Source organism: Mesoplodon densirostris, chromosome 3 (assembly GCF_025265405.1).
Source record: "Mesoplodon densirostris isolate mMesDen1 chromosome 3, mMesDen1 primary haplotype, whole genome shotgun sequence".
NCBI classification, from domain to species: domain Eukaryota; kingdom Metazoa; phylum Chordata; class Mammalia; order Artiodactyla; family Ziphiidae; genus Mesoplodon; species Mesoplodon densirostris.
The window spans coordinates 66,364,320-66,377,849 of record NC_082663.1 but is presented as its reverse complement, the minus strand read 5'-3'; the positions used below and the strand labels follow the sequence as shown (position 1 = coordinate 66,377,849).

The 13,530-nt window shown below is 33.5% G+C and overlaps 1 protein-coding gene across 3 annotated transcripts in view; it reads left to right on the top strand.

Annotated features, from left to right (window-relative positions):
* Window positions 1-13,530, top strand: part of SSBP2 (single stranded DNA binding protein 2) — a 309,703-nt gene that overhangs the window by 257,888 nt on the left and 38,285 nt on the right. For all 3 annotated transcript variants that reach the window (XM_060091793.1, XM_060091794.1, XM_060091792.1), the window contains 3 exons: window positions 2,093-2,159; window positions 2,889-2,959; window positions 10,343-10,410. In XM_060091793.1, the coding sequence (XP_059947776.1) occupies window positions 2,093-2,159; window positions 2,889-2,959; window positions 10,343-10,410 (206 nt within the window). The remainder of the gene's footprint in view (window positions 1-2,092; window positions 2,160-2,888; window positions 2,960-10,342; window positions 10,411-13,530) is intronic.

Genomic DNA, 13,530 nt, shown 5'->3' with positions numbered 1-13,530 from the left:
ACTGCAATCAGAGAAGAAGAATAAACAAAAGGAATCCAAGTTGGAAAAGAAGTAAACTGTCACTGTTTGCAGATGACATGATTATATATATAGAACATCCTAAAGAAGCTACCAGAAAACTACTAGAGCTCATCAATGAATTCACTAAAGTTGCAGGATATAAAATTAATACACAGAAATCTGTTGCATTTCTATACACTAAAAACAAAAGATCATAAAGAGAAATTAAGGAAATAATCCCATCTACCATCAAATCAAAAAGAATAAAATACCTAGGAATAAACCTATCTAAGGAGGCAAAACACAAACAGATGGAAAGGTATATATGCCATGTTCTTGGATTGGAAGAATCAATGTTGTCAAAATGACTGCACTGCCCAAGGCAACCTATTGATTCGGTGCAATTCCTATCAAATTACCAATGGCATTTTTGCAGATTTAGAACAAAAAATCTTAAAATTTGTACAGAAACCCAAAAGACCCTGAGTAGCCAAAGCAACCTTGAGAAAGAAAAGTAGAGGTGGAGGAATCAGGGTTCCTGACTTCAGACTATACTACAAAGCTACAGTAATCAAGACAGTATGGTACTGACACAAAGACAGAAAAATAGATCAATGGAACAGGATAGAAAACAGTCTCTTCAATAAGAGGTGCTGGGAAAACTGGACAGCTACGTGTAAAATAATGAAATTAGAACATTCTCTAATGCCATGCATGAAAATAAACTCAAAATGGATTAAAGACCTAGATGTAAGATGGGATACCATAAAACTCTTAAAGGAAAACATAAGCAGAACACTCTTTGACATAAATTGCAGCAAAATCTTTTTGCATCCACCTCCTAGAGTAATGAAAAACAAAAAGAAACAAATGGGATCTAGTTAAACCTAAAACCTTTTGCACAGCAAAGGAAACCATAAACAAAACGAAAAAACAACCCACAGAAAGGGAGAAAATATTTGCAAATGATGTGACCAGCAAGGGATTAATCTCCAAAACATAGAAACAGCTCATGCAGCTCAATATCAAAACAAACAACCAGTCAAAAAAATGGACAGATCTAAATAGACATTTCTCCAAAGAAGACATACGGATGGCCAAGAGGCACATGAAAAGGTTCTAAACATTGCTAATTATTACAGAAATGCAAATCAAAACTACAATGAGGTATCACCTCGCATCAGTCAGAATCGCCATCGTCAAAAAGTCTACAAACAATAAATGCTGGAGAGGGTGTGGAGAAAAGGGAACCCTCCTACACTATTGGTGGGAATGTAAATTGGTACAGCCACTATGGAGAACACTGTGGAGGTTCCTCAAAAAACTAAAAATAGAGCTGCTATATGATCCTGCAATCCCACTCCTGAGCATATATCAGGAGAAAACCATACTTAGAAAAGATACATGCACCCCAGTGTTCACTGCAGCACTATTTACAGTAGCCAAGACATGGAAGCAACCTAAACATCCATCAACAGATGAATGGATAAAGAAAATGTGGTACATATATACAGTGGACTCTTACTCAGCCATAAAAAAAGAATGAAATAATGCCATTTGCAACAACATGGATAGACCTAGAGATTCTCATTCTAAGTGAAGTCAGAGAAAGACAAATATCATATGATATTACTTATATGTGGTATCTTAAAAAATGATACAAATTAATTTAGTTACAAACAGGAACAGACTCACTGACTTAGAAAACAAACTTATGGTTACCAAAGGGGAATGCTGTGGGGGAGGGATAAATTAGAAGGTTGGGGTTAACATATACACACTACTATATATAAAATGATAATCAGCAAGGACCTACTGTGTAGCACAGGGAACTCTACTCAATAATCTTTAACCACCTATATGGGAAAATAATTTGAAAAAGAATAGATACATGTATACTTATAATTAAATCACTTTGCTGCACACCTGAAACTAACACAACATTGTAAATCAAATATATTCCAATAGAAAAAAAATACATCTTGAAAAAAAAATCTTGTGAAATACTCAGATGCACTCTGTAATTGTTACAGCACATATATTATAAATAGTTACAATATTGCTTTTTATTTTGTTTTACTAAATATGCTAGGCTCTTGGAGGTGTCCCAGGAAGTCAGCCCTTACTTCCCAGTGGAATGGACCCAACTCGACAACAAGGTGACTACTTTAAAGTAAAAGTGAAATTGATGTGCAAAATCTCAAAGGAAATCCTGTATTTTTTAAGGAAGGTTTTATTTGTACAGATATTCCATAATTATATCAGTTGCATTTTTACAGGTAACGTGGCCAAGTAATTATCTTTTTAGCTAACTCTTAATTATGTGTGATAGTGAGGGCAGTGATAACATAAGGAACAGAATAATTAAATACCCAGAATCTGTATTTTAACTAGTAACTTCTAAAACCTCTTGTATAACTTCAAACAAGTGAGACTCAAAGTGATTATATCACTTGTGATCTTCTCTGCCTTTTTCAGATAGAGAGGTTAGTCCACCAAAAAGATAAGCAGGAGGAAAGAGGATGCTATGCAATAAGTAACTTACTTGGTAGTTTAACAAACCCAATAATCAGAGCTGTTTAGGTACCACAAATATGTATGGCTCTATTATACTATTCCAAGAGGGGGAAAAAAAGGAGCAAATGGTGTGAGAGATGTAATTCAACACAGAATAGGAAGAACATTTCAATTTCAAGACATTAATGGAGAGTGTGGGTAGGTAGTGATAAGAAGTAGAAAACTGGCCATGGAAGCCAAGATGAGGTGATGTCAATAACTCAGTCCTTAGTAAATAAGATGTGACACCAGACAGAGAGGAGGCTATAGCCTCCGGTTTAGCACTCATGCTCATTACATTGCTAATATCGTCATACTTTTTTTCTTTTTAGGACATCCAAATATGGGTGGGCCAATGCAGAGAATGACGCCTCCAAGAGGAATGGTACCCTTAGGACCACAGGTAAATAAATAATCAGTGCAGGAAGCTAGAGGCTGAGTTTTTTGCCTTCATCTTATACAAACAAACTATATTATTTGCTGGCTTCTAGTATATACATTAAAGGCTTAATAACATGGTTGTTAGGCTCTTGAGAACATATCTATGACATGTCCAAATTGATGTAACAACAAACCATATTTTAACAGGTGCTACACATATGCCTTTGGTACACTGGAGAAAACACATTGTGTAGAAATACATTATAGTAATTATTATTAAAAATGATAGCTATTACCCGTTTGTTAGTTATATTGAGGAAATATGAAAAGTATAGTAATTATTATAAAAGATAACTAAGATAAGTTAAATAAAACCTAGTTGACTGAAATAAATAGAATAAGCAGCATAAAACATATTTCTAAATCTTTTAAAGAATGTCATTGACTATTATATACTACCATATTTCTTTACAGAATATGAAAGCAATAGAGAACCATTTAGAAATAAACATTAAAATGGGTCTTACTGAACATGCATAATACTATCAGTATACATTAGATGTTAGCCTACTTCTATATCAAAATTTCCCAGAAGTATACACCAAGATTGAACCTATTCAGCTATTGATGACATTTTTAAGTATGCTGCTCCAGGATATCACTTATTTTAGCTAAAACATCCCTCTGTCTCTCTTGGGAAAACTGCATGGGGTAGAAACTAATTTTGTAATGTTATATTTCAAAGAAACTAATCCAGAATTCAGAATTTTAAATTTCTTCCTCAAAGGTCAGAGGTTAGTGTATCATAACATTAGTTAAAAGAATGAATTGATTTACTTTCTTTATTCTTTCCAAGAACAGACTTTATAAGTGACAGTTTTAGGAGCCTGTTTCATGTATCTGCTTTAAAAATGTTAAGTATTTTGTTGTGTACCCAAAGGAGTCAGAGAATTAAGAATCTAACACCCATTGGTCTTAAGTTTTTTTCAGCTTAAGACCAATGTAGTGAAGAGGGATAGTAGTTATCTCTTGGAATAACTGAATTCCTAGAAGAAATATATATAATTTGATTCTCAGGTAAATGTGACTTAGACCAAGGAGTTTCTGCCAACATGTAATAATATACAGTTGACCCCTTTTTTTTTTTTTTTTTTTTCTTTTGCGTTAGGCGGGCCTCTCACTGTTGTGGCCTCTCCCGTTGCGGAGCACAGGCTCCGGACGCGCAGGCCCAGCAGCCATGGCTCACGAGCCCAGCCGCTCCACGGCATGTGGGATCCTCCCGGACCGGGGCACAAACCCGTGTCCCGTGCATCAGCAGGCGGACTCTCAACCACTGCGCCACCAGGGAAGCCCTACAGTTGACCCTTGAATAACATGGGAGTTAGGGGCACCAAACCACTGTGCAGTCGAAAATCCATGTATAACTTTTGACTCCCTAAAACTTGACTAATAGCCTACTGTTAACTGGAAGCCTTACCGATAACATACGTAGTCAATTAACACATGTTTTATATATTGTATGTATTATATACTGTATTCTTACAATAAGATAAGCTAGAGAAAAGAAAATGTTATTACAGAACTCATAAGAAAATGCATTTATAGTACTGCACTATATTTTTCAATACCATAAGTTTATATCATCTGTTTATAAGATGAATCATCTGTCAGTATCTTCATCAATGTTGTCTTAAATGATACAAAACACTGTAGATATTACATATATTTCTAACATGGGACATCAAAAATGAAAAGATCATGTGAAAAAAAATTCCTGTTTATTTACAGGTATAACAATTCATGCATTGATAACAAAGAAGCAGCAATATGATAGCTTTATGGTAAACTAGCATAATAATCAATGATTGCTTCATCGTAGCCTATCCTATACACTAATGAATGAATGATTATAACATTTTTATGGCATACAGTATTACAGTCATATTCACAATACAGTACTGTAAACATTGTTACATTTTTTTAAACCACTTACATGTGATGATAGGCTGATACATAGTTTCTCCAGTTGGGGTTGCGGGGGGGGATGTGGAGAGAGGGAGAGAGAGAGAGAGGCACATACTGTATAGTAATGTAGTTCTTTGAAAGCAAAATTTTAAAACAGTAAGAAAACACATTATTAATTTTATATTACATACCACTCCTCTTATGCTTATATAAGGATAGACTTATGTCTACATGTATTTGATGCGTTCATGACATACCTAACTTTTTCTTAATTTTTTAGATATTTCTAGGCTATGTGGTTCATCTGCAAGTTTTTTCAAATTGTCACAAATCTACAAAAAATTTTCCAATAGTATATTTATTGAAAAAAAATCCACGTATAAGTGGACTGGAACAATTCAAACCCATGTTGTTCAAGGGTCAACTGTATATATAAACTGTATTGGGACATGAAGCACAAATTTTTCAGAGATACCATATTACATGATAAGAAAAAGTGTTATGTAAATATTTGTGGGATCCTCAAAGTCAGAAAAAAACCATTTCTTTTATTTAGGCTCAGTCATTTTCTATGTATTTTCTTAAGATCTTATAAAACCCTAATTTAGATATTTAAGTTATTTTTTCCTATTTCTACTCATGTTAGGGATGATTTTTATGACCAACCACCATTAATCTATTAATGGCAGTTAGAATTTATAAGATCTGTAGGATATTTCACTGACTGAATATATCTTTTAGTCTTTAATGAGCTAAGCCAACCAGTTTAGCTATATACAACTTGAAGAATTTTTTTCCTCAAAAGATTTTCATAACAGATGCATTTTAAATATACATCAAAAGTTGATGCCTGTAATTTATTCTTCATTCAGTTCTCTTACTTTTCAGCTAGCTGCTCTTTGAATTTTTGTCATTCCAGACCAATATTTTCAATACTTTTAAAAATTAGAGTCTGATTTGAGTCAGTTTTGCAGCGTTTGAAAGGTGAACCAATGCTCACCTAAGCTGTATGAATACTTAGATCTCATTTGAAAATGCAGAAGTAAAAAGCATATTGGTCTTTATATTTTATAAATATCTAGCCAAATATGTATGTGTTTTGTGTTATAAGTAAATTATGACACAAAGTAAGAAAACATTTCTGGGGAGTAATCGCTTATTGAAGAGTTTAACTAAGTTTATCATATAAGTATGAATTCTTTTCATTTTCAAACCCAAAGAGAGTAGTTTATTTCTTCCATTTGGATTAATATCATTGCTATCTATTTCTTTATAATTTGGAGGAAGTAAAGTGTTTTGGTATGAATCTACCTCAGAAACCAGAAATACCTACAACGACTTTTAAAATCACAGTATATACGTATACAAGATTAAAGGAAATTACTTATAAATATCATATACTTAAATGAAAATAGGAATCATATTCGTATGAATGGTAAAATAGGTAAAAAGTGAAGTAGAATTAAGGGATTCTTGTAAGGTATTTACTCATAACACCTGGTATATGTAACATATGGATTATAAACTGTGAGCTTTATAATAAAAGTTAGCTGTGTTTCTTAAAAGATAGTAGAAAAACAACTCTCATGACACACATTTAATCCTATGGATGCTACTCAAGAACAGAATGTATCTGCTTTTTTTGTATCCGAATTATAGAAACAGTCTTTGGAATATTGTTTCTAGCTTTATGCAAAACATACCTCCTTTGTATCATAGATATTATTTCCACAATTTTTTCAGCTTAAGACCAATGTGGTGAAGAGGGACAGTAGTTATCTATTGGAATAATTGAATTCCTAGAAGAAATATATGTAATTTGATTCTCAGACAATGCTGATGTAGGCAAAGTGCACACCTAGAACATAGTAAATATGTGATTAAAACCTACTGCATGGATGAAGAAATAAAACTTTGCTCCAAATCCTGGCATATTTTTTCCACCCCTTAATCTATTTTAAATCTATGTTCAGTAGTAATACATGATTTTTAGATTGATATCAGTATCCTTTCAATAGAAAAGCAGAATTATCTGCTTAATCAAGAAAACTGTCTTCCCTAATGCCATATTTGAAGTAATTTTTCTACTTGGTTTTTATAATAAGGTATACTTAGCTTGTCTGTGTTCTTAGGCTCAGCAGGTACCATATGATTAACAGAAAAATTCAACAAGACTGTCCAACTAGTTCTAATTCCTCTATAAATCTGAAGGATAAACGAGCTATATACAAGTACGAACATATCATGATTTCCAAATCAAATACTTGGGGTGGAGAAATAGTGAGATGGAAATATATGATAGGCTCTCATGTAAAGAGAGAGTAAACTAATTCTGTATTTTCAATTCTAAGATGGGAAGTGGAATTTAGCTCAGTATGGGGAAGAACTTTCTAGAAATTAAACTGCCCAATCATGGAAAAACTCTTTATAAACTTTCCAAGCAGAGTCTGAACAGCCCTTTTGTCAGTAGTGTTGCGTTGGGAGAGAGATTAAACCAGATGGAATTGTATAGTTGCCATCAGCTTTAAAATTCAGTGATTCGAAATTAGCTCTCCACATTCTGCCTTTGTTACCAGTTAGAAAGCTAGTTGTTATTCTTTCTTATCTTCCTGTTCTCTATATGCTTCAGATTCTTCACAAAATGAAAATATTTTGTAAGTCTATCAAAATATGTGTTGGATAATTTCTTACTCATTTCCTATGACACTTGTGCACTGTCATACTTGAGCACTGGATGCACAAAGATGAGTAAAACAGACTACCTTCAGGTACTTCTTCTTTAGCAGGAGATGCAGATACATAAAGAAAAACTATTAGGCAGTAGGAAAAAAGTCAAGAAAAGGAATATGTGTACTCTGTCAGGGAGTCACTATGTCACAGCATGTTAGGGTTGAGGGATCAAGGGAAAATGAGAAGACTCATTTAAGTCAGTCCCTTATTAACAGTGATAAGAGTTAGCAGCTACAGCTTTTGAGCACCAGGTATCATGCTTTTAATGCACCAAAGCACTTTAATATGCGTTTTGTATGATTTCATTTTTCCTCCAACAAGCTTATAAGAGAGATGATATTTTCACTTTACAGATAAGGAAATTAAGGTTGAACAGATCATTGGGAGAATGAATCATTGGCCCACAATCACACATATAGAAAGAAGAGCAGAGGAAATAGGGCAGGGGCAAGAGAGATTCAAACCAGTATCTTTCCATGTCCAGAGCTAGAAGGAAAACTAACGTTTTCCTTGATAAAACACAGACCACCTAAGATCAAAAATGAGGAACAACCTTTTGTGTGAAGAATTTCTATTATACTCTGCCATTCAGATTTTGTTCCCAGTGACTGACTTTCTTCTCAGAGACTCCTTGGTAATACTGCTGCCGCCACCCCCATGCTTGTTGCAGAGGTTAAGAGAAATAGCGATCTCTTTAACCAGTGACTCAAGTGTGGACAGACACCATTCTCTTATCCCACAGCATACACAATTGAGATGTTTAAATAAGATTTCTTGAAAGTAAAAGTAAATAAAAAATGAGAAGAGCATGTAATTAGGTAATTTATTTACAAACTGTGGCTTACTCTCTGGAGTTAACAGACCTTCTCTCATTGAATATTTCCTTGTCATCTTAGCACCTACTACACAGAAGGCCATAGCAGATAAGTTATCATGAGTGTAAAAGCGTACTGCATGTTTCTGAACCACAAGAAATTCAGCAGTCTGGAGGGTATAGTTGGGAGTAGGGGAAGAAGGTAAATATTATAGGAAATGGGGGCAGGAAATATAGGCTGGGGCTGATCTGTAAATAACACCATAGACCCATGCTGAAGTACAGACTTTATTTGATAGGCAGTGTGGGGCATCATGGCTTTTAAGTGACATAAATAGGACTGAGTTTAAGAAGCACAGTTCTGGAGGCAGTATGGAGAATAGATGGGGAGGGGGAGAGGCTAAGTCAGAAAGACCAACTAAGACAGTACAGTGGTCTCAGTAAATGACAGAGATGAGTGATACGAAGGAGAGCAGTATTTCAAGAGCTATTTCACAGGTAGAATTAATAGACTCTGGTAACTGACTGGATATGGAAATTGAAATAAAAGGAAGAAATATCAGGGAGCTCTCAGAGGTTCTTAGCCTGGACTGCTGCATAGAAGGTGACACCACAGAACTGACCGAGGAAGGCAATATAAAGAACACAGCTGTGAGAAGATAAAATTGAGGTTACTTTTAGGTATGTTGAGTGTGAAATGGTATCCAGATAGAAACAACTGATACGAAGTTCAACATATGAGTTATCTAAGAGCTTAGGAGAGACATCATGACAAAATAGATTTGAGATTCCTAACATATAAATAATTGTTGAACTAATGGTAGCAGGTAAGATTACCCATAAATGTGTATTTATTTAAAAGAATGCTTTGGCTAGAACTTGGCGAAAAGCAACATTTTTAAGAGCTAGCAAAACAAAAGGAGCCAGCAAAAGAGATTGAAGAAGAGTGGTCAGAAATGTTGGAGGGGGGCTTCCCTGGTGGCACAGTGGTTGAGAGTTCGCCTGCCGATGCAGGGGACACGGGTTCGTGCCCCAGTCTGGAAAGATCCCACGTGCCGCGGAGCAGCTAGGCCCGTGAGCCATGGCTGCTGAGCCTGCGCATCCGGAGCCTGTGCTCCACAACAAGAAATGTTGGAGGAATAGGTGGTGTCAGAAAACCAAGCATGAAAGTAGTTGATGATGTCAAAATATATTAATATAATAATGTTAAAAGTAGTCTTTTAGCCCTTGTGGAAACTAAACTAAGCTAAGCTGATATGCATGTTAAAACATTAAAATGTTTTTATCCTTTGAATGCACATAATAGATATTGACAGAAGCCTGTTGAGTCATATAATTCACACATACATATTTGAAGTATACTTTAGTGTTCATATATTTTTGTGTATCTGTATATTTGTACATTTCTCTCTTGGATATATTATTTTGTGAACAGAAGTTTGTATTCCACTTTCTTATGCTGGATTCACCTCTTTGTTTTCAGACTTTATGTAATTTTTCTGAGTCAGACAATTTCAAACATGTTGACTAAGTCCTTTCTTTAAAAACAGAGTTTGGGATGTATGAAATGTTTTGTTTGAAAAAGTTCACTGTTGTACAGATATCAGGAAATTAATAAAGATATGTTGAATATTATAATTGCAACTATACCTTAATCTCTTAACATACTCCAATGATTGTACATATTCACATAGTTTTTAAAAGACACAAACCAAAGTAATTGTTAAAATAGAAGCAAAAGTACAAGAGTGGACCCTTCTGAGAATGAATTGCACAGGCCTTATCCCATCAGGAGTTATGTAGGGAAATCATTAACCTGCTCTCCTTTCTTTCCCCCCTCCTCTTTGGTTTTGTTTTTTTGTTTTGTGGTAGTCTGACCCTTGGTTATCATTACAGAACTATGGAGGTGCAATGAGACCCCCACTGAATGCTTTAGGTGGCCCTGGAATGCCTGGAATGAACATGTAAGCAAAATGCTATATTATCCTGTAAAGTGTTCTCTTTTCTGTCTTCTAAAGTCACACCAATTTGTAACACAATTTAAGCTCAATTTCTGTGTAGTATAAAATGAAACTGTAGTATAAATGAACTAAACATGAGCTGTAGCATTTGCTTCATTTTCACAACATATTCTCCATGTTTTTCTTCCTTCCCTTGCAACCCTTAATTTTTTTCCATTTTCAAATGCCACAAATGCCAACTTTTAGTCTGATTTTCGTGTTTATCATAAAAATGAGTCTTTTATAAATAAGCACATAATATTTATGTAGTCCATACAAAAGTATGAAGAGATGATGACACCAGGACCATGACTTGACTTTACAGAAGGAGACAATGGAATATCGTTCATTTTAACACATATAGCATGATTCCTATGAGTTTTAAATTCTTATAAATATATATATGTCTTTACTTTTGCTTTGTTGGGACCATTGTTAACCCAGGAAGAAGTCTCTCTGGTAGTTTCTTCTTTATTAAAGAACTTTCCATAGTATACTTTCTTTTGAAAATTCAAAATATACTTAGGGAGTAAACTAACAGTTTTTTTTGTTTTTTTACTGAAAGGGCCTTTCAAGCCCAAAGAGGGTAGTTGCTTCTATCAGCCAATATAATGCAATTTGTTAAGGAATTTTTATTTATTTTTCATTACCTTACTTGCCCTCAAAGTTCCATATACACCCAGAACTTGTGAATGACTTTCATTAATTAATTAGAGGATCCAATTCCATGGTGTAGCCTAAAGAAAATTTATCAGAAATAATGAAAGAGCTCTATATAGGGTTCTGGGTAGTCTCCTCTAATATATTTCCCATTAGTCCATGTTTTGGTTACTTATCTATCAAATTAAACAACTCTGCCATCATTTAATAGCATTGAATATATACTGAGGTGAGCTCTTTTGATGTACATAGGGATTTGTTTAAGTTTCTGGAACCATTTTCATGGAAAGCAGTTTTGCCTAAAATAGAAAATAGGTTAATAGGTGGATACCAGCCAGGCTCAAAACTAACAGAACAAGGGGAAAAAGTAGGTCAAATTTTCCTATCATGTCTTCTTACTTTTAAAGTAAAAGTGGATAGACGTGAAGTCTGACTTTTCTTAAATTCCTCAAAGGTTTAGGCTTATTAATGGTTTCTACAAAAAGGAGTGATATCTTGTGCTTATATCAAAAGCTGAAACTCTTAACAATAGGATTTAGATACATATAAAATTTACCTGCCTAAGATTCTGACTTTAAAATGGAATGCCTTTTAAAGAATAATTTTAAATACAATATATAGATGTAAGGAGTATACATTTTGAATGCTATGATCAACCCATAATTCTCTTTAAATGTTAAGAATGTATCATATCATTTTGTAGTGATGTGATCAGCTTTAGATCAATGCAGTTTTGCTAATATAGAGGAAAGTTATTCTCATGTGACTACTGAGAGACTCAAATAGCTGCTTAAAATTGTCTCATTCCTTTCTCACATACATTTAAACAGATACATAAGGGTACATTTAATTCCCTAGACTATGGAGACTAAAAGTATGGCTGAAAATTTCAAATGATTATTTTTGTTCATATTTGGGTTTCTCATTTAAATATACCCAGATATTTTAAAATATTTTTATTACATAATATTTTACTATTTATATAATATCTGGTTTTTAAAGAGCCTTTAAGCTTTACAGGCTCAAATTTCCATTATTTGTTACTGTTGACTGTTATTTGGAGTCTTATACCATTTTCAGTTTTCTATAAATTAGGATTCAAGGACAATGAAATCACAAATATTTCTCTCTAACAGGGAAAGTTCTTAAGTATGGAAGGTCCAACGAGAGAGACTCATTCTCTTATTGATATTGGCCCCAAGAAAGCAAAAGTGAATTTAATAATAAAACATATTATTGTCTCCATTGTACTCAATAGAGTAAATTTTATTGAAATTCACTTCATAATTTATTATTGTTAAAACAAACTAAATCTTACTGTATTGTGGCAAGTAAGTATTTCTAACTGGAGTTATGGCTTCCTTCATGTCACTGTTTTACATGTTGGCTAACTTAAAATTAAAGGAAAAGTCATTAGAATGGTGTTACCTTAGGCTATGTTTTTAAGAGTCTAAGATATTTGTGTGTTGGGATCAGGAGGGATCTACTGGAGTATCATATCTGGATGAGGTTTCTTTAGCTTGTCACTTTTTATTATTTGACACCAAAGTATAATGACAGTAAAGAATACCAAACCCCGGTCATTAAAGTAACTAAATACCATAGTCTAACTGCAGCTTTCTCTCTTACATTGACACCAAACCATTTGGAACAAAATTCTGATAATTTTATTGTTAAAAAAATATTGGTGACCTCTAAAGAAAATAGTTATTCTGATATGATTTTTACATTTCCATGCTCCAAACTCAGGATAAATCATATGTAGTGTCACCTAAAATTAAAATAATAGTATACTTTTAATGTTTATATAACTAGTATTATATATTTAGAAAAAAAATTTGGTATCAATTTCAGTAGTTTAAAGTAGAATTTACAAACAAGAGCCACAATGTAAATGTTTTCAAATGCATTATAGATTATTTTTTAAAGAAAACTATATATCTAAATAAACTACATTTTTACAAATTTCAAAAGAGTGTAGGATTCAGTATTAAAATATTTCTAATTCAACTTTGTATACCTTGCTATTTTATAGAAACTAAGAGGACAAATAATTTCAAAGGATCTAGACTTTCTTGTTCTAAGTCACATCCTATAGTTATAAAGTTTGTATAGTTATTATCTCGAAATGGCTGAATTAAAGAAGAAAAGAGAATTTTTCTCTTTGGTAGTCATGGTTGCCTTATTTAATCATATCCATACACCCTTACCAAAAATTAAAGACTTCTTTTAAATTTCATTTTTCTCTTTATTTTTAAATGAGGCTAACCTGATTCTACTTCAAACTATACTTATGTAGAAATGTACATTCAAAATAATGCCTGTATTATAGTTTGTAGATTACTCTCTTGATAATACTTATGGCCCTCAAAAGGAGTAGGAATTACCACACTTAAGAAGTTGTTCTAATAGAACTACTCACTA